The sequence below is a fragment of the Ammodytes marinus genome (genome assembly GCF_949987685.1).
Source record: "Ammodytes marinus genome assembly, chromosome: 11".
Lineage (NCBI taxonomy): Eukaryota > Metazoa > Chordata > Actinopteri > Uranoscopiformes > Ammodytidae > Ammodytes > Ammodytes marinus.
Window position 1 is genome coordinate 21,377,087 of NC_137215.1, and position 25,795 is coordinate 21,402,881.

The window sequence follows — 25,795 nt, forward strand, 5'->3', positions numbered from 1 at the left end:
ACTAATTTAAGCTCCGAATACTAATTTTCCGAACGAATATTCGAATATTCGAATAATTCGGGCCAGCCCTACAATCTGGATTGAACTACAGTATGAGACAATATTTATATATTTCAGGGATATTGAAAGGCATAATGTTTATTAACCAAATAAAGCTTTAGAAAATGAAAAACAAAACTTTTTGCTATGATGACTGCTTGAATGCTATAATAACCGCAATGTATTTAAGCCAACACTTAAAAAGGGTTCCACGGCTTGTTACTGCTGTCAAATGAAAGAGTCACAAAACCAGCATATAAAGAATAGCATTAAATCACTTTGAAATACACACTAGAAAATAATTCTGCCGATGGCCAAACTTTTGTTACAGTCCTGGGATTCCCAGTGTAAAACCACAACCAGCGTGTTCAGTCAACGAGCCTCTGATGAATGGATCAGGGAAAAGCAAAAAACAAGAATAACATCCTCCTCCCCAAAAGTTTTGTCAGCGCTTCTAAAAACACAATGACAGACTACAGAGCCATGACGCGTCACGCAACTTTGTAATTTGTCACATGTCAGTGAGCTGGGAACTAGGGAAAAAAAACACAAGACCCTTTCTCACAATTGATAACGGGCTGAGAAAGTTCCCTTCCTGTAACAAAAGGCTGATACACAAACTTGTACATTCTCATCAGTGTTGCTGTACGCAAAGCAAAACAAGGCCACCTTTCCAAAAACACAAAAAAACAGCCTCGGGCCTGTTGAAAAAATACATTATTCTTAAATATACTTTACTGCTACGAGGAACTTTTAAATATTTCTGAAACAGTCAGATTTTTCCTCAGGTGATCAACAATTACATCATGTAACAGCAAACGAGACCATCAGTTCAAAGAATGCAATTTTTTTTAAATAGTTTTTCCTTTATGCCTTTGTCATGGCTACGCTCACCCAGGAACTACAGCTGGCGTAGTAAAAACACTAGCACTTTTGTTCAAAGGGGTGCAAGAATTAACACTGGAAGGAAATGCTGCCTTCAAATTTTCAAAATAACCTCATGCTCAACGAAGGTGGGGGAGGCACTGCAGTGGAGTGGTGAGGTTAAGTGAAGGATACTGACTCCAGCAGAAATGCCTCGATGGCTCTCTCACAGACACACACACCCACACCAACCCACAGTCGCCCCCACTCACACACACATTTGCAAACACACTAAAGCTCAACACTTTATGGCACATCTGTCACGGCGCTGCTCCATTTGACTTGTTAATTACAATCAACCTCTATGAGAAACAAGTCAGCGTACTTTAACGCATCAAAACAACTCATCCGATGACTATTTGCTCCTTGGTTTGCCCAGGGTCAATTTGGCATTCAAGGGCACAGTTGTTTGCATTGAGGCTTTCGTGAAAGTATTGGCCTACATTTAATTAGTGTAGGTCTCATTAAACTGTATCTTAGAAGACTCCAACATTGGCCATAACACATAAAGATACGGATATTATTAAATTAAAAGTAATAATACATAAACAGACAAAAGGAAGGATCCATCCATCCAGCCAGCCCTATCCAACAATCATCAAACCTAACTATATTTATTAATTATTTCATGTGTGCAGTTAAAGGTGGCAGGGTGGGAACCTATTGGCAATTTATTGGTTAATTTACAAATTTTCTGTATTCATATGGTGTAACAATGCATTGAAACAACGCGTTATGTAATAAAACGTCAAAATGAAATACATTTTCAATTGATGATGTGATAACACCCGCATTATGTAAGATCCTGCCACATTCTGTAATCAAAAGCCTGAACGTAATATGTAATACATTTATTTGCATTTTGTAATAAACTACATGATGTGGTAGTTATAACAAAATGTAATGCTTCATTTCAAAATGCGGGGAAACAATAACATATTGCATCCAGGCTGTTATGTGGGTGTTATACATGTTGATGTTTTATTACATTTGTGTTACATTATGGTTATTTACTTTTCTTTGTACTTTCTATACATCTGGTCAATTTAAAGTTCCCTACCAGACACCTTACCCAGTCTGTGTACACAGTGAATGAGCAGACAGAGAGAGAGAGACTAGAAGTCTAAGTCTACAGATACCATAGTGGCATGCAGTCAGGGCTCTCTGGCTGTATCATCCACACAGCAATGTCTGCCTCTTCAGACAGGCCCCTTTCTTTTTTTCGCTACAGTAGGAAGGAGGTATGCACACCGGCACTAAACCAAATCCCTTCTTATCTCCCATTGGAGGGCTGGCTGCCACCACAGAGGTCAGCTGTCCCCGATTGTCTGGGCCCGCTCAGGGGAACACAGAGCCAGTTAACCCCATGGGTCACCACTGGTCCTTGGACTCAGTGGCAATCGGGTTAATGACTGGCCAACGCCGCTCAATCTCTCCATTGTGGCCCAGTGACAGACACGTAGACAAAACATGTAAGGAGGGTCAGCAACTTTCGGTGGCCTTTTCCCCAAACATTCCTGATATGGACCCTAATGAGTCCCAGAGGGAGCAGGAGGCGCAGACGTAATTCATCTTGGCAGGACACATTTTCCTATATGCTTGACTATCGCAAATATCCATAATGCATGAACGCGATGTTTTCTTTTTGGGAAGGGACGTTGTTGAATGATTGGCTTAGTGAAACAAATAGTAGCCCTCCTCCACACATAGTTCTGACAAGTGTTTTTTTTGCACTGCTGTCCACTGGCCAGATTTAGCCTTGAAAGGATAAGTATAAATGCCTAATACAATAGTGCGGTCACATCAGGGACAAGTCTAGCCTGAAGGTTATGGTCTGCTTTCACTTGGGTATTTAACTTAATGGACCGCAGGTAAAAACGCACCATTATATCAACCCAGCATCTTTTGTAAAGTTGGTACTTCAATACTGAGATACTGAGATGACCCACTTTTTTATCATAATTTCTGAAAGATTATCTGGAGGATTATAGATTTTACTTTCAGATGAAAAAATAAATATCAGTGTGTTGACGGTCAGGGCTACATCTGTAAGCCAGCGCATATACAGTTGAAATCATATGTAGCTCCGTCTGTCACTCACTGTGTTTTACAGAGCTTAGGCTAGAAAGTCATGTGGGCTTTTACAAAGGTCAGCGTTGAACAGCATTGGTCTAAGCTGGTGGTCATACCATTTTGTTTTCATGACCTGCGACAAAGGTCATGACTGTGTGGATTCTAATCTAATGCATGATATCATTGCTTAATATTCACCTTCCGCATTGCAACAGAAGGGCTGTAAGAACATTGCAGGGAGGGAAGCATTACTGTGATCCGGTTATAAGATGCCTAATCTTTTTTGTCTAGGCCATGCAATGATGGCAGATCAGAGGGCTGGGACCTTCATTCTCCCCCTGTGCCCCCCACGTAACATCTCTTTCTTCAGTCATTCAGCATCCCGCCTGTGTGTCACCAGAGGTTGACAGAGGTCTTCACTGTTACGATCTCGACTTCCAAAGTCTGATCTGTAATGAAAAGCTAGTATCTAAGTTTATTAGTTATGTCCTATTAAACCTGCATTAACTAACCTGTAACACGATGCTTTAACTACAACCCTTATTACCATCAAAGAGCTCCCCTACTCTCACGGCTTCCGCTGAGCGTCTCACCCGGGCTCCAGGAGGTGAGCGCGCGGGATCTTAACTACTAGACTGCCTTGGGATTCTCTTAGATAAATAAAAGTGTCCTACTTAAACCCACTGTGTTCAGCGTTTCAATTCTTCTAAACGTATTCGTCTATTTCAGGAATCTCGTTTAGGTGTGAAATGTAACACTTTCTATTTGCTCCTGATGATCACTCCCCTATTTTAGGCAAAGGATATCTTTCACAAGTTATTTACTGTATTTTTATGTACCCGATGTTTATTAATTCCACCTCCTATAAAATAGAACAGATATACTATTTTCAGCATTCAACTACACGCGTTAAACCTGGGAAGCCATTAAAAACAATTGTCTTTCTTTGATAAAAAAGGTATTTGTTATGAGGTTGTGTTTGTTTTAAATCAGTAATGTGCCGTAGTGTGGAGTCAATGTACTTACCTCCCCGGGGGGGAAACGATCTCTTTGTAGAAAAAACCTATACCTAAGGTCCTTCTGTTCCAGCTATAAACTAATTCAAACTGAGGCTTTACAACATTTAAGGGATTTTATTTACAAAATACAAGAGAGTATAGAAATATTACATAAAATGGACAAGAAAGGAAATGAAAAGAGGTTATATGCCTATAAACTCATCAAAACGGAGTATTTGCTCATTATCCCCTAGTAGATGTTAACTTGGTATTTTTCACAATTTGTCAAAGCACAAGACCAGAGTTATGCATGCATTCCGATTTTAAACTTGCGCTCTAGCCCTATCTAACATCCCACTGAATCTGTAAAAATGATAAGGACTTAAGGAAGATTGTTAACGACACCAGTCAGTAAATGGGAGATCTTGTCTCAACCCAATCTCCATTAATTCCAATCACCATTCTATCAGACCCCTGTTCTAATAATCCCCATCTAAAGTTTTAGAGATTTTTACCAAGTCATCTGTGTTTCAAGAGTTTTAAAGAAGTGTTTTAAAAGACTCTGCCTCTAAGTTCTTCAAAGTCAAAATTCTTTCAGAGTATTTTGGACTCACAAAGTTTTTCTAAGTTTTTCTTCTGCCTCCATGGTTAAAGGGACAGATAGAGTGTGCTGGAACAGAGCGTGACTAACTATAGAGTATATAGTAGTACCTGCAAAAAGCGGCCCAAAAAGGCCCTGTCCTGCTCAGAACGAGCTGTTATATAGTAATCTGAGGACCAATGAGACTTGGAAGAGAGGGAGGAGTGAAAAAGGCACAGCTGCACGGGGGGACCAGGTAGCCCCCTTCCTATGGCCATATAATCCTCTCCCCTTCCTCTACTCCTTCCTATGATCCCAGAACACCTGCACGGGTGAACCCCGGTAACCCCCTTCCTATGGCCATATAAGGTCCTTCCCCTTCCTCTGGTCAGCTTTTACCCTGATGAGCAGTCACACTCTATTCTGTTTTATTAAAATTATCCTACTTTTACCTATGACAAAAAGATATACAAATGTCACAAGATATGCACAAGTAATAAGTTGCATCAAGATCACCTCACTCAACACCCTCTCATGTCACTTATTACTTGTAAATAATCAACCATCATCCAGATATCGAATACCCTCATCATAAAAAAATAAAACAAAAAAAACATTAAAAAAAAATTCATAATCTTTTTTTTTTTTTTTTCTCAAACAGATCTATAGAAAATAACAATAAATCACAGGCACCCAGAAAAAGGAACCACAAAAAAGAAAAGCATAAACGTAATAATATAGTAATTATAACATTCATAATGGTAAAATCCAATTCAGTGAGCAAAAACACAACACCAGATCAAAAAGTTAAAATAAGTAAGTGACGGATTACCAAAAACCTATTAAAATAAAAAAAACTAAAGATAAAACTAGCAACCTCAAAGGGTATAGGCCTACACAATACTAAAAGACTCCCCTCTTTTACATAGGCTAATACAACCATGACACAACCGTACAGATGAAGAAACATTTAGCAAAACACATTAGAGTACACCTGTAAGAAAACCATGACATCCTGACACCATTCAGAGTAAAGAGTTCATCAGACAGTACAATCAAAAGTTCTTAAGTTTGCAATGTCCAAAAAATGTAAAAACACAAAGTCCCACGACGATCTTAACTTTAAAAAGAGTATCCTCAGGCCTTTCGAGCCCCTTCTTCAATCACAGAGTATGTAGATTAGTCAGTATTTGAGTGTCTGCTCAATATGCAAGATGGCAGCCCTTGTCACCAGGCTTACACACTTTGATATCTTCTCCAAGCTTAGCAGAAAGGACATCTTCCCAACAGTCCCCAGAACTTCTGATCTTAGAATAGTACACCGGCCCCTGGCCCACATCATAGAAGACTTGCCGCGCCCAGTTGAGAGCGCAGGAAGACAGGCAGATGCAGAAAGGCCCACTGCATGACAAGAATGACGCCACAGCAGGATAGAGTTGATGGCCCCCACCGACTGTTAGGAGTGCCATGGAACACAGCACTCAGCAAGCGAACGAGTCTTCTCCCTCCAGGAGACATGGTGTAGTTCACCCAGATGGAACAGGAGATGGTCAGGTTTGGAGGTGTCACAGCCTGAGACGTAGCTATCAGGTCACGCCTATGTGTCAGAGGTCTAGTAGGCCCAAAAGTCTCCCAACTTCTTCTGCAGACTAAGAGTCTATGGTTGTGATATAATAGACTACTCAATGTAAGAGGAAAATGCAATTCACCAACTAAGGCTGCTGATAAAGTTGTATTTAGGGCTTTTAGAAAGGATCCTATTGATTCGTATTGGAATATAGAGAGTCTAATGCTTAATGAAGAGGCACTACAGCCATCTGTCATAAGGAGAGTGAGAATGTCTCACCATCGAAAACTAAAAGAAAAGTAGCAAATCAAACTTAAGTAATCCATCAATAAAATAAAGATAAAAATAAAGATAGAAACTGGTGTTATGCTCGTATGCTATATTCATAGGGTACTCACATAATATCAGGTAGCACAACTAAAATCTTCTATAATAGAGAAGAATAGAAATGAGCAAATCACTCACAATTTCAATAGAAAATAAAATGAAAATGAAAATAAAAGTAACAGTGAAACTAATATCTCTGGTATAATCCTTTTATCATTTATTTCTTCATCTAATTCAAAATTCAAAATATAAATAAAAACATCTAGGTAAAAGGCACTTATAAGCCCTCAGATTGTATTTCAAAAGCTGAGATTTGCAGTAGATTTCAGGTTTCTGGGTATCTATTCCAGACATGCAATGACATGCAATGAAATAAAAACTAAAAGCTAACACGTTATAATCATGTCTTAGCCACTAAGGTAAAACAAAAATAATAACTTATTCTCCCAAAGGCACAAATCTTCAATTAAGTCACCCCAAGTGAATAGGGATTTTTCCCTGTCTTTTAAACCAAAGAATCCAGATGTTGGATGAAGCCAGAGTTTAGAACTTTAATTTATGTTTACCACATATTAGTCTTTAAAGATTTTACACCATAGATTTCGGACACAATTTCCTTGTATTTAATAAATCAAAAAATACTATGTAAAAACCTACGTTTTAGAATTGCACCGTTGGCATGTTTTTAGGAGAAAAATGTCTCATAAATCAAACTAACACTATATAAACAGATGCTTGTGTAAAACTTTCAAAATAGGGCAATGAATGACACTGGGAAGTCTAGTAGACGCCAGTGGTCTAGAAGCTGAGACATTTTATTCAGACTCGGAGTATTGAAAAAAAACATGATCAGCGAAAACGGCCGTCAAAAAAAATAAAAAATAAAAATAAAAACGTGAATTCTACTGGTAATCACCGATTTTATCTACAATAATTTATTGAATTAGGACCATACCCCTCAACACCGCTGCTTAACATATAAACTATACTATGGCATAACAAACATTTTCATCCACACGCTAATTAAAACATGATACATTCCTTATGAGCCACTGTGACTGTAGCCGCAGCACTCTCCCCTCTTTCTCCCCCTCTCATGCTCTTAACAGACTGTGATCAATCGGAATCATTTACATGTCTTTAACACTTCTCCCCTTCAAAAGGCAATCATCTAATGTCCATATCCACATAAATCAGTCTTTATGTTGTGTTAGTTTGGAATGTTTTCGGTGTTTTTTACCATTTTATTTTGTGATTTTCAAACTACCCGCGGCAACCAGAGCAGGTCCCGTGATGCCTTCTGGCGAATCAAATCATATGCGCACCAGCCAAACAGGTTGCGCTCACTGTACCAAATCACTCCTCACACTTTCACTATTTGTTACTAATCAAAAGCAAATGTCCATATTTTGATTCGATAAGATTATACTTGAGATACAGAGCTTTCTAACAGTACCATGGTTATTAAGAGTCAGACAGCGGTCGCGCTGCTGTATGTTACGTTAAAATGCTCACTTTTGGCAAACCCTTGTAGCAAAACTCAGACGCAAGGGAAAAAAAATAAAAATAAAATATATAGTAAAATAAACATTTAAAACGCTTATTTTTGGTCCCTTCTTTCACATTAATATGAAAGAATACATGCCGTGGAAGCCAGAATAGACACAAATCTCAAAATTGACCCGTGCTAAACAATAACCCCCTACGTTTTTTCCTGTCGTATCTTGAATTAAACAAAAGAGAAAGATTGGACTGGCAAAAATAAAGATTAACGGGTGCTCCAGCCAACCTCACAATGGGCCGTCGGACCGGAGATCCTAAACCCCCCATATGTTTTCTAAACTCCAACCAAAGCCGCGAAAACAAGGTTACCAGTCCAATCTTTTCTAAATAAAACATAAAATTAAAGATTTAGCCATATTATTTGGAATTTCAGTTTTCACGCTCAGCTGGAAAAACAAAAAAAATAGCTGAGAGAACAAACCTTCTACGATAGAGAATACTGTGATTATATAAAAAGATAAAAACAAAAAGAAGGAACGATCTTCTAGACTATAAGAAAGTAAAGGCAAAATATATAAAAATTAAGTTTTAAACTCAAAGAGCACAAGCCCCAGCTGTGTCTTCAGAGATCATCTCAGAGTGTGTGGAAGGAAGGATCGACGCCGTAAACTAGGACCATTACTTTTATGGCTACTATATGGTCTCCTGTTTCTCTAAGGTGTGAATTCCCAGGCACGGTCTGTGGGAAAACTGCACAAGTTCTCTACCCACGCTTACTTCTGCTCTTCACACTCTGAGATCAAAACAAATGTACAAATGTGTTAAACATCTAAATAAGATAAAAATAAAAATCTCTCCCCGGGGCAGACAATATTCCACACGGCATTGTGTAATGTATATTGAGCTAAAAAGGGTTCAACACTGAATCAAGGAAGAATGAGATAAGGTGTCTCCACTTTATTTAATTTCTCAAAGGAGTATTCTCAGTCGTATCTTTAACTCATCAACCAAACACAGTGTTGACTCTTTTAACTCTTGTGTTGTATGTGCATTTCGGAATGAGAACAAAGTTCTCTTTTAAAATGAACGACATCTTATATGTGTCCAGTAAGTTCTACAAAATGTGTGCACCAAGGAGTAACTCATCGAGGCCATTTCAATGGTTACTTTGGTGTGCATTTTCTTACTCTGATGTAAAATCAAAGTTATATAGCCATATTTAGGCCTTTCTATTCCTATTTCTCGGTTACCAATTGACTATCCTGTCTGACTGCTTTAACAATAATTTTTAGAACATCTATTTCTCTCATTAAAAACCCAAACCATAAAACCTTAAACCTATATTAAATAGATTACTTCACCTTTGTAGACTAAATGACAAGGATTGTTTGAGAATATTTTGCGAGTAGTTCTACTGCGCTAATTTCAAACTGTTTCTATACTGACTCGCTGTTAAAGCTTCAGAGCCGTCTCTTCTCTTTGCTCTGAAAAACCATTTTCCTTTCTCTACGAATGCTTAATGAAAATAAATGCCTGAAAGACTCCCACTAACGTTCATGAGGTTTTTAGTGTGAGCGCAGCAAGTAGCCTAGTAGTGTAAATGGAAAGCTTTGTCTATTTTTACCATTTTTAAATCCACTAAAACAGAAGACATGCCTATCTAGTGTGCTTCATGTGAAAAACTATGTTCCTGTTTTTATCTGCTTCAAAATAAAAGCCTACTTACGTTTGCTATTAATCATGCTTTTTAATGTGAAGGCGCAAAGGAAATGCCCCGTTTGCTCAAGCGCTAACTTTATTGTGGATCGCACTATCTAAAGTGAGAGCCGTGGCTGTCCCGTTTACAAAATGTAAAAGTTTGTTTAAATGTTAAAAACCCATCGATCACACATTTATCACCATCTAAATCAGCGGATGGACTCAATAACTTACTCGTATAAGACTATTTTACCCCATATTTGTCGAAAGTTGATTTTTGAGCCTTCTGAGCAGCGGTGCGCTCCTAATGTCTCATCAAAAGCTACTTGTCATATGCGCAAATGGACTTGTATCTATCTTTGCACCTAATACGTTTTAAAAGCAAAAAGGCGATCAAAACTTTCTCACTGTGGTCCTATTCTAGAATTGCATTTTTCTGACAATTTAGAAAACCCTGGTGAAATAGCTGTTAACTCTTCTCCCCCTCTTTGTGGCTTTCTGGGTGCTGCACTCACAGCCTGGTTTCACGCCAAGACGTGAAATAGACGCGCCGGTAGACTGCATGTAAGGCGATACACACAGAGGAGAAGGAGAAAAGGAAGAATTACCCCCTCTCCCACTTTTAGCTTGTTCATTAATGCTACAGTTGAATGAAATTATATTGTGAAAGTCCCTATTAGACGATAACTTATTGTATCATAATGGTTTCCAAAGGCTATAGGTCCTATTAGTTTAACATGTAAAACTATGTCTACCATTAAAATAGTTAGAAACTTTAAAATCTACTATTGTTTCGTGTAAGAAAAAAGTATTTTTAAAGCTCAGTAATAGCACAAGATTTAACTTAAGAAATCTATGCCTATTCTTAAAGAGGTTTCTCTCTCCTCTTGTGGAAGCCGTATAGGCTCTCTCTCTCTCTGTTTGCCTCTTCAGACTATACAGAGTTAAACCGCATCCATCCTTAATTGTTAAGTAAGCTACAATCTAGCCACTAAAACAATTAAAAATGAACACGTATATAAATTAAAAGCTTAACAGCCCTTAATGTAAATATGGTAGTTTCAAGCCGTTTGTCCTTTCGTGGTCCCTATTTCTTTCACGGCAGCTGATCAGGATACCTAGAAAATCACCACTGTCTGAGATCACCAAAATGGATACAATCAGTTAAAAGGGGAACTGTAATATATTTATCGCTACAAATATATCCCATTGCCTGACTTCGATCATTACAATCTAATGACCACAAGTACCAGTACCACCTAAACTTAGTACGCAGAACACAATTGTCTCATCCACTAAATCACTATCCTGTCCGCTCCTGAGTATCGTTTACTCACAGTGTGGTTTTCCACTCACCCCGTTCTCTATACCTAACAGACCATACTTCCCATTTTTCTCAGACAAACTGAAGCCCGGCCGAGTTTTTAAAGAAAGAATGTATTTTGCCTCCTGTTATAAGGTATGTTTACTAAGAATGAGCAAAGCAGACTACGAGAACCTCTGTCCAAAAAGCCGGTTCGTGGGTTTCAACTTGTTTTATTAAAATTAAAAACCCCTTTTTAAACATCGACCCTCCCAGTCTGGCAGACCGCAATTGCTTCCTCGGCTTGTTTTCGCCGGTTGATAAAGAATCTTTCCCTCACGGGAGTCGGTTCTTGTATTTTAAGCCCGCTTCCCAAAGTTATTCCTATTACCGATAAAACAGTTATTTATCCAGTCATACAAAACTAACAATGTTCCAGCGAGCCCCACAGACCGGGCGCCATGTTACGATCTCGACTTCCAAAGTCTGATCTGTAATGAAAAGCTAGTATCTAAGTTTATTAGTTATGTCCTATTAAACCTGCATTAACTAACCTGTAACACGATGCTTTAACTACAACCCTTATTACCATCAAAGAGCTCCCCTACTCTCACGGCTTCCGCTGAGCGTCTCACCCGGGCTCCAGGAGGTGAGCGCGCGGGATCTTAACTACTAGACTGCCTTGGGATTCTCTTAGATAAATAAAAGTGTCCTACTTAAACCCACTGTGTTCAGCGTTTCAATTCTTCTAAACGTATTCGTCTATTTCAGGAATCTCGTTTAGGTGTGAAATGTAACACTTTCTATTTGCTCCTGATGATCACTCCCCTATTTTAGGCAAAGGATATCTTTCACAAGTTATTTACTGTATTTTTATGTACCCGATGTTTATTAATTCCACCTCCTATAAAATAGAACAGATATACTATTTTCAGCATTCAACTACACGCGTTAAACCTGGGAAGCCATTAAAAACAATTGTCTTTCTTTGATAAAAAAGGTATTTGTTATGAGGTTGTGTTTGTTTTAAATCAGTAATGTGCCGTAGTGTGGAGTCAATGTACTTACCTCCCCGGGGGGGAAACGATCTCTTTGTAGAAAAAACCTATACCTAAGGTCCTTCTGTTCCAGCTATAAACTAATTCAAACTGAGGCTTTACAACATTTAAGGGATTTTATTTACAAAATACAAGAGAGTATAGAAATATTACATAAAATGGACAAGAAAGGAAATGAAAAGAGGTTATATGCCTATAAACTCATCAAAACGGAGTATTTGCTCATTATCCCCTAGTAGATGTTAACTTGGTATTTTTCACAATTTGTCAAAGCACAAGACCAGAGTTATGCATGCATTCCGATTTTAAACTTGCGCTCTAGCCCTATCTAACATCCCACTGAATCTGTAAAAATGATAAGGACTTAAGGAAGATTGTTAACGACACCAGTCAGTAAATGGGAGATCTTGTCTCAACCCAATCTCCATTAATTCCAATCACCATTCTATCAGACCCCTGTTCTAATAATCCCCATCTAAAGTTTTAGAGATTTTTACCAAGTCATCTGTGTTTCAAGAGTTTTAAAGAAGTGTTTTAAAAGACTCTGCCTCTAAGTTCTTCAAAGTCAAAATTCTTTCAGAGTATTTTGGACTCACAAAGTTTTTCTAAGTTTTTCTTCTGCCTCCATGGTTAAAGGGACAGATAGAGTGTGCTGGAACAGAGCGTGACTAACTATAGAGTATATAGTAGTACCTGCAAAAAGCGGCCCAAAAAGGCCCTGTCCTGCTCAGAACGAGCTGTTATATAGTAATCTGAGGACCAATGAGACTTGGAAGAGAGGGAGGAGTGAAAAAGGCACAGCTGCACGGGGGGACCAGGTAGCCCCCTTCCTATGGCCATATAATCCTCTCCCCTTCCTCTACTCCTTCCTATGATCCCAGAACACCTGCACGGGTGAACCCCGGTAACCCCCTTCCTATGGCCATATAAGGTCCTTCCCCTTCCTCTGGTCAGCTTTTACCCTGATGAGCAGTCACACTCTATTCTGTTTTATTAAAATTATCCTACTTTTACCTATGACAAAAAGATATACAAATGTCACAAGATATGCACAAGTAATAAGTTGCATCAAGATCACCTCACTCAACATCACCAGCAATGGCGCGAACAATCGGCATTTGACTTATGCCATTCCAACCATCTGCTCCATCCAGCAGCTTTGCCCCAAGCCATGGCACTATATCTTCCATTGGCGTGTGGGCTGGCACCACCAAGCAAGCAAGCAAGCCACTGGATGAGTGGCAAGAGGGTGGGGGGACTTAAGGAGCAGAAAAGATACAACATGTACAAGGCACTGTAGCAGAAATGTTAGTCCGTTGAATGGAGATAAAAGAAATTTTCGAACACCACTTCTGAACAAGAAAACCATGAGAATGTTCTAAAAAGGATGCATTCCTCCTTTAAAGCCAAGGCAGAAATGTCTTAGAGAAATGCCTTTAAATGGCAGACATTACTTCTGACTGAACAGAATCCATCTGCATGTAATCCACTGCTTCTATTCTAAGGCCTTACCACATCAGTGAGGCCGGATTAACACACACCAATTAGACACAAATGAATAAACAAGCCCTAGCGTCTTGTGTCTGCATATCGCAGAAGGAGTGGAAACACAGGGCTGTGAAAGGGCCGCTGATGTCTGCCTGCGCTGGAATTCATACCGACATGCGCTGACAACGTCTGAGCAAGCTGTTAAACATGCCACAATAGAAGCTGTGTAGGTTGCAGTGCAGACAAATGATGAATGACCCTAAGAGAACCCAAGACGTTGACCGTATAGCATGCAGTGAAAGTAGCAGGATCTGCAGAGAATCACATGATGGGAATCAATGGTACATATCCAACTAGCCCATTTTTACACGCCGATTATTCCAGCATATTGACCCACACAACAATCCACCAATATGGAGGCTTTGTGCATTTACACAAGCAAAGACGTGGTAATATTAGCAGATTAGTGGATCGGTGTGTGCATTTACACATCACGGACACCATCTGTTACGCCTAACCACGTCGGTCTAATTCACACTGCAGGGCGACACGGAAGAAAGCCGGAATATTCCTGGCTTTCAAGGGCAGTGTAAAAAGGGCTACTGATGTGCCAAAAATACATGCTTCCAGTCTTTGCCTGTAATAGTGTGGACACAATGAACTTTGCCTGTACACCCCAGTGGAACAGAGGATGAATTAATTAAGAAAAGAAAAAAAACTAATGATGGCATCTGTGCATTCCCTGACAGTGATGAGTTGGCTTAAATCCTTCCATAAATCCAGACTGCAATCAAAACAATGGCTGACAAAAAAGACAGAGAGAAAGTCTGGCTCTCACAACAGGCGCAGGGAGCATGTGATCCCCTGTCTGCTGGTTGGTTGGTTTTGAAGCAACAGGATTTGGTCGGTAGGGCCTATTGTGACTCCTGGCCAGCCAGCCAGCCAGCCAGCCAGCCCAGCCGCTCAGCCGGCACAGACCGGAGCAGGTTTCCTGATCCTCGTCACATGCATGGGGTCTGGGATTGGTTGGAAAACGAGGGTACCACCACATGGTTTGGCATGCTTCTACAGTACAATAAGGAGAAATGAATCACCCCTTACAAATGTGCACTGAACCTAAGTCCTTTAGGTTTTTTTTTACTCTTTCTACTGGTCTCCAAATCATGACTAGTCTGCACACCGGGAACAAAGCACCGTGGGAACAGACACAAACAAGGGGAAAGACCAGGAGACAATGTCTGGAGCACATGGGGAGTTGTGTAACAAGAAGAAGGGAAATACGGCCAATATACTGTTAAGTACATTTCCAAACCTTATGAAGGCCCCAAAACAGTGTCTGTGTTACATTAATATCTTTACAGGCCATTTCACAAATACAACATAACGGCTGTAACTCATGTGGTTCTTCTGCGAAAGCCACAAGGCCAAGAGGCACCCTAACCAGTTCTGCAATGACAACAACTGGATATGGCCTGTAGGCATGTCCCAGGAAGCCGTTCCTCTGCCAATCATGACAGGTGCTTTATTGTTCAGCCTAGCTCACATTGTGCAAACAACTTTATTTTGAAGGACATATCTACCCGGCTCAATTACCCATTGTCTGGTTGGCCATGCAAAAGGCACTGTAAGAAATAGATGAGAGCACATGTCTGCACCCCTATTGATGGCAGAACGCAATAGATATATCTATTCAAACCAAGATTGAAATAATTTCCCTGGCAGTGTCATTATCGTGGCTGCTGAATAGGTCTCCCTATAGGAGTGTGCCTCAGGCAGTGGGTGAGATGGGGAAACTAGGCAGTTAGGGAAGGCCTTATCTTTAATCTACCTTCCATCTGTTTGGACAAAGGCCTTCCTCCCTTTCTGTTGTTTAGGAAAAACTGAATTTCCAACAGAATATTCCAACAAGGTAGAACTCAAAATGACACTCATGCAGGTAAAGTATCAAGAGCAACTACATTATAAAGAAAGGCATGCATCCGAGCTCGTATGGAAAAGCGTGAAACTAATAGAAACTAATAGAAACAACTGCATGTTGACAGAGAAAATGAGCAGATTAATAGGGTGGTTTTTCCGCTCTCGTGCACAATAACAGCAAATCTTTCACACATCACTACATATGTCTTTATGCCCATTTGGGAGAGTGGTCAGTTGATAAATTGCCTGCCTGATGTGCAGACCTATGACAGCTGGAGTTAGGCCAAACATTTTGGATCAACATGTTGAATGTTATTCCAGGCCATGAACATACTGGAGCCATCTTAAAACACTCCTGTGCCTACTTAGTTCAGCATTAAACCCACAGGAAAATAATCTTTCCCAGACATAAAACTATGTGAAAAATAATAGCGTCTTATTGATTTTGAATGCTCCAGGAGCAGTGTAATCCTTTTTGCTTGATCCGTTCAGATGGGAGCTGTGAAGCCTGGAGAACATACTGTATATTCAGAGCATTGAAAATTAAACAATACAAAATTGCATTAACCCTCACGCGCTACCAGTTGTTGTGTCTGCAGCTAGCCACCAGCACAGGAGTGGGTTTATTTGTTTACCTTTATTAGGAAGTTAGTTATTGTTGGGGGCTAAACTTCCTGCAGGAAGACAGCAAAAGGATATGGCGCTGGAAGACAAACAACACATTTCACTCTTTAACTCTCCCAGTGGAGCATAAAGCACACTGTACGTTGAATAAAGCACGATTGAACATGCTGTGAACACGCAGGCTGTCAGATATTATTTATGGAGAATCCAGACATCTCCCTCTGTTAAGGGGGAATTGTTCTTTGTGTGAACAAACCCACTTGGCAAACACCTGAAGACATAGGCAAATACAACAGTAACAGTAAAAGCAAAGCAGACTGAGTATTGGATTTTCTTTGATCGTTGCTTGCATAAATGAAAACACATGTTTCACTCTGGGCTGTCCAGCAAAATAAAATATGGGCAGTAGGACAATAGATGTGTGCTTCACCTACAGTGGGCATGTGAAGGCTTTATTACTCAAAAGGCATGTTGGACAATGATGCCTTTATCGCCCCCCGCCGTTTAATGGAAGCACTCCACTAAACATCAAACACATCCATTCAAGAATACTTATCAGCAAATCCAGTTCAATAACCACTCACCGAGCACGCGCACAAACCCACCACCAGTAACACCACCATCAACTAAAATATGACGTCAACGTGTGAAAATAAATCAAAAGGATAAAATAAAATAAGCATGCTGTAATATAGTGTGCTTTTAAAAATATGAATGTAAAATTGAATGTAATTTGCATTGTGTCAGGTGTGAGGTTTAGCCTTCATGTCTCTTAATACTATAGCCTACACACACAAACGTAGCCTATCGCATAAGTTAACACCGTTGCTCACACTATAGCCTAGGCTACACTTCATGGATAGACACAAATATCCTATGGCTGTAGACAGGCAACTGCTGATTAATCATGTGCTTCAGTCCTTTTACGTAGCCTATTTCTCTCATAAAAACATGTGCTCAGGTGCCTGAAAGTAACTTTATCCTTTGTCTTCACAGTTGCCATCGACATGCCTCCTGTGAGTTTCTACGCATTTCGCTACTGAGCGCTCCTCACTTTCAGCTACACAGCCCCACTCTTCACTTTGTTGTTCGGTTCGGAGTGAGGGGGGGGGGGGAAATGGGGAAATGTTCGGTCCTTACCTTCAAATGTGAGCGGCGTCCTGTCGCGCTTGTTAACGTCGTCAGTTTATCCTTACAGAGTATAAAAAAACAGCTGAAGCCGCACTCACAGTCACATCCCCCTATGTCTGTGTCAGGCTCTGAACTGAACTAGCACGGTCCGCAGCGAAACGCATCCAGCACCTATCTCAGCGCTGATGACAAGAGCGCGAGGACATTTGAGACTCCGCCCAACCCACGCTCGTGGTACAAATTCTGTGTTTTTCAATGGTGTGTCCGCTCTCTGACGGGTCATTAGCGCAGGTTTGTCGATGGATGTTGAAGGGACACTAAAACGGACTAATGTACACCACAAGCTTAAAGGCGAATAATAGAGAGGCTGCTTTAAATGAGTGTGGTTGGTTGCCATTCACCACCAGAGTATTTTAGGCTGGTGGTGAATTTAAGCCCAATAAGTCCTACAGTGGCACCACCTGGTGAACCGCAGAAAAGTTGCTCTCTCTCAAACTGCACCTGAATAAAAAATAATAATAACAAAATTACAAAGTGACTATTCATATCCCTTCAACTTTGCATACGCATCCTATGTTTCTTATCTGTGGGATGTTATGCATTTGTTCTTTTTTCCCCCTTTTTCCTTAGCCTGATCTAAAATTGGAAACACACGTCTGCAATTAGATGTATTTGCAAACAAGAACAATATTGAGAATGTGTTCAAACATGACTACAAAATAAACGAATATGTTGAGATTGCATCCCATTTAAAATCGTTGCTCTACGTTAATGACGCCTGAACTGCATTTCCCAGGCATCCCGGGGTATTGCGTGACGTAAAATGCTCGCGACAGCTGCTTGTTTCCATGGAGCCGATGGAAGCTTGAAGCTCTGTGGATTAGCTAACAGCTTGTTAGTTAGCTGATTGTTGTTGTTGTTGTTCTGTGTGTTTTCCTGCTGGCACACAGCTTTCATGATGTCAGAACGACACAACAACGATAATCCCGAGACTCTGTTTTCATTTGAGCTTCGGGTGGAATATATCCGCATCGAGAGAGGACTAGGCAAAGTTCCCCACGAGCTGGCTCTCGGGGTACGGCTGCTGGATTTTCCTACGCTGCTCATTTATCAGTCTCGACAGAGCAGCGGTGACACTGACCAGGAAGAACATAGTGGAGAGGATGGGCAGGTAGAATACGCCTTCAACAGGGGCAAGACTTGTTCCTTTAAAATGAACCTGGACTCCCTGCATAACCAGCTATCCAACACCCCTCTCTACGCCATGGTTTTGGATGTGAAAGAGGAGATCCCCAGATTACTTGGGACCTCGCTCATCCCTCTGGCTCGGGTGATGGACAGAATCATGCAGGATGCGACTGGACACGGTAACTCTGCTCCCTCAGCCCACGGTGAAAGGCAGATCGTTGGTGTGTGTAATCTCACAGGGGAGAACATTGGGTCCATTTCCCTGAGTTACAAACTGCTGAGTCTGGGAGCTAGTTTACTGCCACACATCACAGAGAGCCCCATTGTGAACAGAGGGCAACGTGTACAAGAGAGCTCCATATCTGCAGGATTATCGGCCCTTGACTGCAGGAATGTCCAATCACCCGCACTGGACAAATCTGATGTTGGCATCCAAAACGACAAACCCTCCTCTGGAAATACCTTGATTAATGAGGATAAACACGAGAGTGGTATTGTCTCTCAGACTGAACACAAGCAAAGAAGACAAGAGCCTCTCAAAGAAACTGAAATAGCTGGGGAAGAAGATTTAACCATATTTTGTCCGCCGCATCTCTTCTACAGTAACTCTGAGGAGGGAAAATGTGAAAACGAAGGCGGGGATTGCCCTTTACTCAACCTAGACTCATATGCGTTTACATTTGATGACACATGCTCAGAGAAAGAGGCGGACGAAGACAACAATGAAGGTGCAAAGTATACAGAAAGGATGGACCAGAGAGTGAGACGTGATGTAAAAACGTCAAGAAACCAAGAAATGAGTGCTTCTTCGGCTCCAAATGTCCTCCTCGGCGAAGCCTTGCAACAGTTGCCTCTGCTTAACGCACTCCTTGTTGAACTGTCACAGTTGAATGGTCAGAGCCCACACCAGCCGTTGTCTATTCATCCCAACCTAGCTTGGATTTACAGGCCTGCCTCCACGGAGCCTTCAGCCACAGCACCAAAGGCGCAGAGCAAATCGTTGCAGAAAACCAGACAGAGCACTAGACACCATCTAAAACATTTAAATTCCCCCAGAAACTATTCTACACCAGTGGTTAGGCCTGCATCTGTAGGAGTGAAAGACAAACAAGAGAAGGCTTTGAATGAAAGCAAAAGCTCCCCTAAATCTAGGAAGAAGCTTGTATATGGGACGACTAACACATTTGATCTAAGGCTGAAGCAAATTTCCCCTCTTAAAGTGAAAGGTTGTGAATGCAAGGGATTGATACAGAATGAAAAGCAGTCAAGCACGGCCAAAGGAGAGAAAAAGGTGAGAAGTCAGATCACAACGCCCAGCAAAAGAGCTTTATATCAGCGCTCCAGTCTCAATGAAAATGTTGAGACCATGATGCAAAGCATCACAGTGGACTCTGCACTGCGAGAAACAGTCACACTCAAACACCGGAGCATTTGTGGTAAACAAAAAGAGGGGCATTCTGGGAGAAGTTCAGAACGACCTTCCCTTTCGGAGAGACACTTGGAATGTGTTCACATCCCCAGTGTGGATGATGAGGGGGGCAATGTCGCCCAAAACATGGACAAGAACGAGCGTTGTCGTCACAGTGAATCAAATCAATCACGGTCTGAATCTCACAGCAACAGAGGGGGAATTGAATCCTCTGGAAGCAGCAGCAGCAGACACGGCAGCCCAAAATCTTCCTGTTCTTCAGACTCCGGCGGGGGGGAGGGAGACGCAGAAGAGGCAGATGACTACGCCGATGACTTTAACAGCCTGGAGCCCAGCGACGCTGCATACTCCCCGTACCCGGCCAGCAGCCCTGAGCCCTCCAGAGCCAAGACCCCCAACAAGTCTCCCTTCAGGCCCAGCTCTGGCTCTGGCTCTGAAGGCTTCATGAGGAGGGCTGTGGTTCTCCCTGTGCCCGTCAAAGCCCCTAGCTCTCCCCAACAGCGCTCACACCTCATCCAGCGACCTACAGCCAACGCCACCACCTACAGCTTCTCCTCAGACGATGGGGACCACGACGGCTCGGCTTCCATACAGACAGTGTTCTCTGTTAAAGACAAGACACAGAGTAGTAGCAGAGTGGAGAGGAGTCCCCGAGCGGAGAGTTTGATATCGTCCACAGGTCAAAGGAGTGACTCAGTATCCTCCTCCTTTGAACCACAGGAAGAGAAGGAACTAGAGGATGAGCTCGGGTCTCTCAGTTTCAGGAACAATTATCAGCATATCTCTGAGCTGGTGGCAAACAAACTCCCTGGTTACACCATGTAGTAACAGTAAAGCTATGTAGTTGCTCATTATGGTAAAGTCAACGCTACTACACTATTTCCCCTTTTAAAATAAGTGACTTAAATGAGTTTTTGTGTAATTGCGTGTAGGTTTTTAGAAGTCATGATGCCTGACATGCTTTCTAAATAAAGAAGAGCTCTTTTGTGCAAATAATGTGATCGTTTTACTCCTTTATCGCTCGATTAATGCAGGGCTGTTGAACATTTGCATAAAGCGTTGGACCACGGGTCTTTTAATAACATGTAAGAGGGTGGAAAGTTTCCCTGTGCACGCCGTTTATGCAAATCAGTTCATTTATAAGCTCTCGTTTTCCACTAGAGTTGACACAAGCTAGAAATCTCCCAGAGGCCGCTCCTGATGTCGGGGTATTTCCAATTTTACTTTATAATTATACCCCTCTACGTTTCAGAAGGATCTGCTGTACGTTTTACTGGGCTGCAGTTGTTTGACATCTCTTTTAACACTTTTCAAAAAAATATACATTAAGAATTGAACAGCATCGTTACCTTTGTGTGCAAATATGTACGTAAAAATTCATCAAAAAATTATTACAATTAGACAGTTTCTTATAGTGACTTGCATAATGAATTATTAATACTAGTGCAATACAATACACACAGGAATAGTTCTGCATGATAAGTACTTGTATATTTTTAAATACAGGAGTGTGCTCTGTGTATTTGTACACAAGGGTTTTACTTTGTAAAGTAAGGGTTCTGTTTCCATTATACAACTAAATAATATGTGTGGTTTGTTGTTTTTATCCGAAATATTTGTAGTTTATAAATCAAACCTTGTCAAACTGGTGATTTAAAATTCATATGATGTTAAATGTGCCCTTTGAATGAACAAAACCCGACATAGACTAACTAAACTATGCTGTTATTTAACAAAATAAAAGCTCATGAAGGCGAGTGCCTATCGCGCATGCGTCCATCTCGTTGTGTACGGAAGAGTTGTGTCCGCGTGCTCAGGCTCGGGGGCGAAGAGTTGAAAATGTTCATACACGTTTTTCTGACAGGACCTCCAGGTAAACAGTCTACCACTCTACCCCCGCTGTGGTCGCTGCTCTCGGAGTCAAAGTCGCTGTAAATCCAGAACAGTCAGTCAGCTATGTTAAACCACAGTCCAAGACGGACGTAAAGTTAGCTTGTTTTAGCTATTTCCCCCCGGATAACATGGAATTATACTGGTCACATGTTATGGTAACTGAGTATCTGTGGAATGCCTTTAACGCCTCACACAGACTAATATGAACAATTCCCTTTACTGTACTTTGGTTCGTCTATATGACTCAATCATTTCTATTAACAGATTCATCGGTGTGTAACGTTATGTAAAATGAGTATATTGAGAACATTGCTTTATAAAAAAGGATGCAAACATCATCAATGCGTGATAGTCTACTCTAGATTAAACAATGTCCTAACATCTTTGTAAGGCACCATACCCAAAGTTGAACTTGTGATATACTGTAGTGGGTTCTTAAAATTTCCTTGTTTTCTTTCCAGGTGTGGGGAAAACCACCCTGGTCCAGAAAGCCTGTGAAGCTCTAGTGTCATCAGGAGTGGGAGTGGAAGGCTTTTACACGGAGGAGGTCAGGGAGGGAGGCCGGAGAGTGGGCTTTGATGTAGTCACAGTGTCAGGAGAGAGGGGCCACCTGTCCAGAATCAGGTAGCAGGACGGGGGTACAAGTTGTCATCTTATCCAAATCAAACCACCTGCTCGAACTTTTACGGTGCTGTTTTTTTTTTTCTTAATTATTTTAAGTAACCTTCACCTTTCTTTTAACTCGCAGGGACGTTGCCGGTTCGTCTCATGGCAGACGGGAGCACACAGTCGGACAGTATGTGGTTGACTTGCCTTCATTTGAAAACCTGGCTCTCCCTCTCTTCAGAAATGTAAGGCAGCACACACTTTTATAAAACTCACCCGCCCCCCCCTCATCAATAGATCACAGCATGCAAAACAACCCCCTCTTTTGCTCCCCACTTAACAAATCGTCGAAACCTTTGATTTTTCTTCGAATTGATGGAATAATTGGAAGCTTGCGAACGCATAAATTCCACAGTGACATTTTTAGTGTCGGTGGTGCCGTCTGGCTGTCACTGACCGTGATTAATCCGGCATGTAAAGTGAGCCTGGAGTGACGCCTACACACATGCGCCCTAAAGGAAGGTGTCTGCAGTCAGTGTGCCTAGGCGGCTAACAGTCCACTTTCATCTCACTTAAAGTAGCTACAAGAAACTTTCAGTTTTTGGTTCAATCATTCATTTTGTTCACAGCGGCACCTTTGGACAACAGTGGTTGTGTTTTTTACGACACACCAGTATAGCGTGTGCTGGCGACATGTGCATATGTTTAAGAAGCAAGTGAATAAGTCTATGAACGGAGACCACAGATGCGTTGCAATGAGGTCCTGTATTTAACTGTTGCTATGCAATAAGATTAATAATGGTAATATGACGACAGTAAAGCAAACTAAACTTTGATTTAGTATTGTTCATAAACACAGGATGTTCCGGTCTGCCTGCCGAAAAATCGATCTAAGTTTCCTGGCAAAATCTGACCCCAGCAAAGGCATTGATAATAACTATATATGAATACAGTTGTTTTTGTTTTGCTGATGGTCTCGTTTACTGTTGCAAGTCATTTTTAATCATCAGAGGAAAAATTAGTTTCATGAACATGTAAAAGTTCCCGGTAGGAGCTTTAAAGCATCAGTAATCACTGCAGTTCACCCGTTGCGTGTGACATGCAAGCACGGATACATGCGTGCTATCAGTCAGCGAGGTTCACTACATTAACATAATGAGCACATGCCACATGGCCACCAGTGAAACCACTTTAATCTTTCAATGAACAAATGTCCGAGCAGTACACTTGTATGCATGCATTCACAGCCCTCTTGCATAACCCATCTTCCCCTTAGGCAGGGCCATCTGAGGGGGGCAGCAGGAAGGTCTTCATCATTGACGAGATCGGTAAAATGGAGCTCTTCAGCCAGCCGTTCATCAGGGCAGTGAGACAGACTTTAGGCAGCTCTTCTTGCACCGTCCTGGGCACCATCCCCATCCCTAAGGGCAAACCGCTGGGCCTGGTGGAAGAGGTGCGCAGCAGCAGAGATGTCAAGGTCTTCACGGTGTGTACGAATACCAGAGTTTGGGAGGGGGAAAAATGTAGTTTATGTTAGTTTAGGAGATTTTAAGTCTGACAATAGATATAGGACACTGTTTACATTGTATTCTCTTGGTCTTAGGAGGCCAGTCAGTCTGCTCACTAACGCAGAAGGGGTATGCCCTGCATTATCCCTCTCCTATAGCGGGATTAACTGTAAATCATGCGTGACTGATTCGACAACAAAGGGTGGTCTCGAACGTCAAAATAATTTATCACGGAAGGCTCGGTTATGGATATTGTCATGCAAAATACACACGGTAGTTATTATATGAGACAAGCTTAGGGGGCAGCCTTAAACGTATTGAAAGCAAACATATGATTGGCAATTTCACAGGCAGTAGGTCAGAGATTGGGTGTTGTTTACAGCATGTGGTTTGATAATTTCCAAGTGAGCACTGTATATTATTCACTGAGGGCTTAGTGCTATGGGACCAGACACTCAGTCACAGTTCTTCTCATGTATCATTTTACATCATCTGTCAAACTACCTCGCTTTCCATCTTTAATGATTTTTGCTCATTTCTTCTCCCCCCACTTAGGTGACAAAGGAAAACAGAAATGCTCTCCTGCAAGACATTTTAGAAACGCTACAAACCTGTCTAAAATGTACAACCTAACCTGGAGATTGGGAGCCATTTATAAAGGGGTAAAAAAAGAAAAAAAAACACTGCTGCCCGTGTGTATCTTTATGTGCTGACAGGAAGTTTTATTTGTGTCAATGCATGTACAGCACACGCACCCCCGGACCGCTGAGTGGATCCACACACGCTTTGTAACAGGGTTGTGACCTCACCTGAAGGGCATTAGCGAGCTGCTGGAAGAGTTAGTGTGTCACATGCATGTATTTATGTACTATTCTGTTTTTCTTTTCTTTCCTACTCTTTCTCACACAGCCTCAAAATGGATTGCATGCTGAATAATGGATTGTGAGAGATGGAACACAGCGGGGGAAATGTTCAGTTAGTGTGTAAATACCCAGAGCCCTCAGAGTACGAGACTGTTTGTCCTCAAAACAGCTCGATTGTATTTTATTTCCATTTTTATTAATTTTTTATTTTTAAAGCTGTTGGTGCTATGACTCCAGCAGGCATTTATCATGTTTCAGTGTATAGCATTCAGTTGTTTACACGTAAATGTGATGCAGCTAATTTCTTCTCCTTTTTTGAGAAGTGGGGGGAAAAAAAGCAGTGCCCCTGTTTATTCATTTAGTTTTACACTACGTGAGCCCCCCCCCCCCCCCCCCTTTAGTTTGTGTAGTCAAGTTGAGGATGTGCTCATTCGAAATCAATCAATATTTAACCCTTAGGTGCTCTTGGGGACGTTTTTGTCCTTTCGCACTTTTTTTACGCTCTTTTTTTTGTGTATAACTTTGGCTGTGCTTATAAAGTGTGTTAAACTGAATACATTTTTTTTCAAATATTTTGTAAGTTACTCAGCAACTTTGTACCACCTAGGGGAGAACGGGGTATAAAAATATTACTGTATAATGTTTTTAGGGCAGTTTATATGGATGGGACGTTTTTGTCCTTAGGGAGCTGAGAGGGAGTATTTATTTGCATCTGTGACTGCACAAATACTAAACATGTATCGAAAGCAGTTTTATTGCAAATCATCAACATATCCTAGAGTCTAATTATCCCACTCAAAAAAATCCACTTTGCATCTATTATATGAGACATTTTTCAATTATTGTGTTTTTTCTTTATAAAAATGGCTCACGTCATCACATAAGCTTGCATGTAGGGTTAAAAGCAATTAAAAATGAATGGATATTTTATATGTATGTAAAGAGGTCAAGTGGGATAAAAGGTTTGTAAAAAAAAGTAGAAAAAAATATTACTGTATAATGTTTTTATGGCAGTTTAAAGCCATGTCCTCTAGGGTAACCAAGGCGTAGTAAAAGTTAAGGTCACACAAGGGTTAAC

At 41.1% G+C, this 25,795-nt stretch overlaps 3 protein-coding genes across 3 annotated transcripts in view; 2 read left to right on the top strand and 1 right to left on the bottom strand.

Moving 5' to 3' along the window:
• Positions 1-17,355, bottom strand: part of LOC307257250 (signal-induced proliferation-associated 1-like protein 2) — a 99,891-nt gene extending 82,536 nt beyond the window's left edge. Inside the window, exon 1 of the mRNA XM_080036422.1 lies at positions 17,240-17,355. The gene's annotated coding sequence lies outside the window, so the exon portion shown is untranslated. The remainder of the gene's footprint in view (positions 1-17,239) is intronic.
• An 833-nt stretch (positions 17,356-18,188) lies between these two features.
• Positions 18,189-20,672, top strand: map10 (microtubule associated protein 10; the record flags this gene model as incomplete). The annotated part of the gene is made up of 1 exon (XM_080037252.1): positions 18,189-20,672. The coding sequence occupies one exon, from the start codon at positions 18,189-18,191 to the stop codon at positions 20,670-20,672; it is 2,484 nt and encodes an 827-aa protein (XP_079893378.1).
• Positions 20,673-21,634: 962 nt separating this feature from the next.
• ntpcr (nucleoside-triphosphatase, cancer-related) lies at positions 21,635-25,158 on the top strand. Its single transcript, XM_080036618.1, has 5 exons — positions 21,635-21,720; positions 22,202-22,364; positions 22,489-22,591; positions 23,623-23,832; positions 24,410-25,158. Exons 1-5 carry the CDS (start codon positions 21,687-21,689, stop codon positions 24,485-24,487), a joined length of 588 nt encoding a protein of 195 aa, XP_079892744.1. The 5' UTR covers positions 21,635-21,686; the 3' UTR covers positions 24,488-25,158.
• The last annotated feature ends 637 nt before the right edge of the window (positions 25,159-25,795 follow it).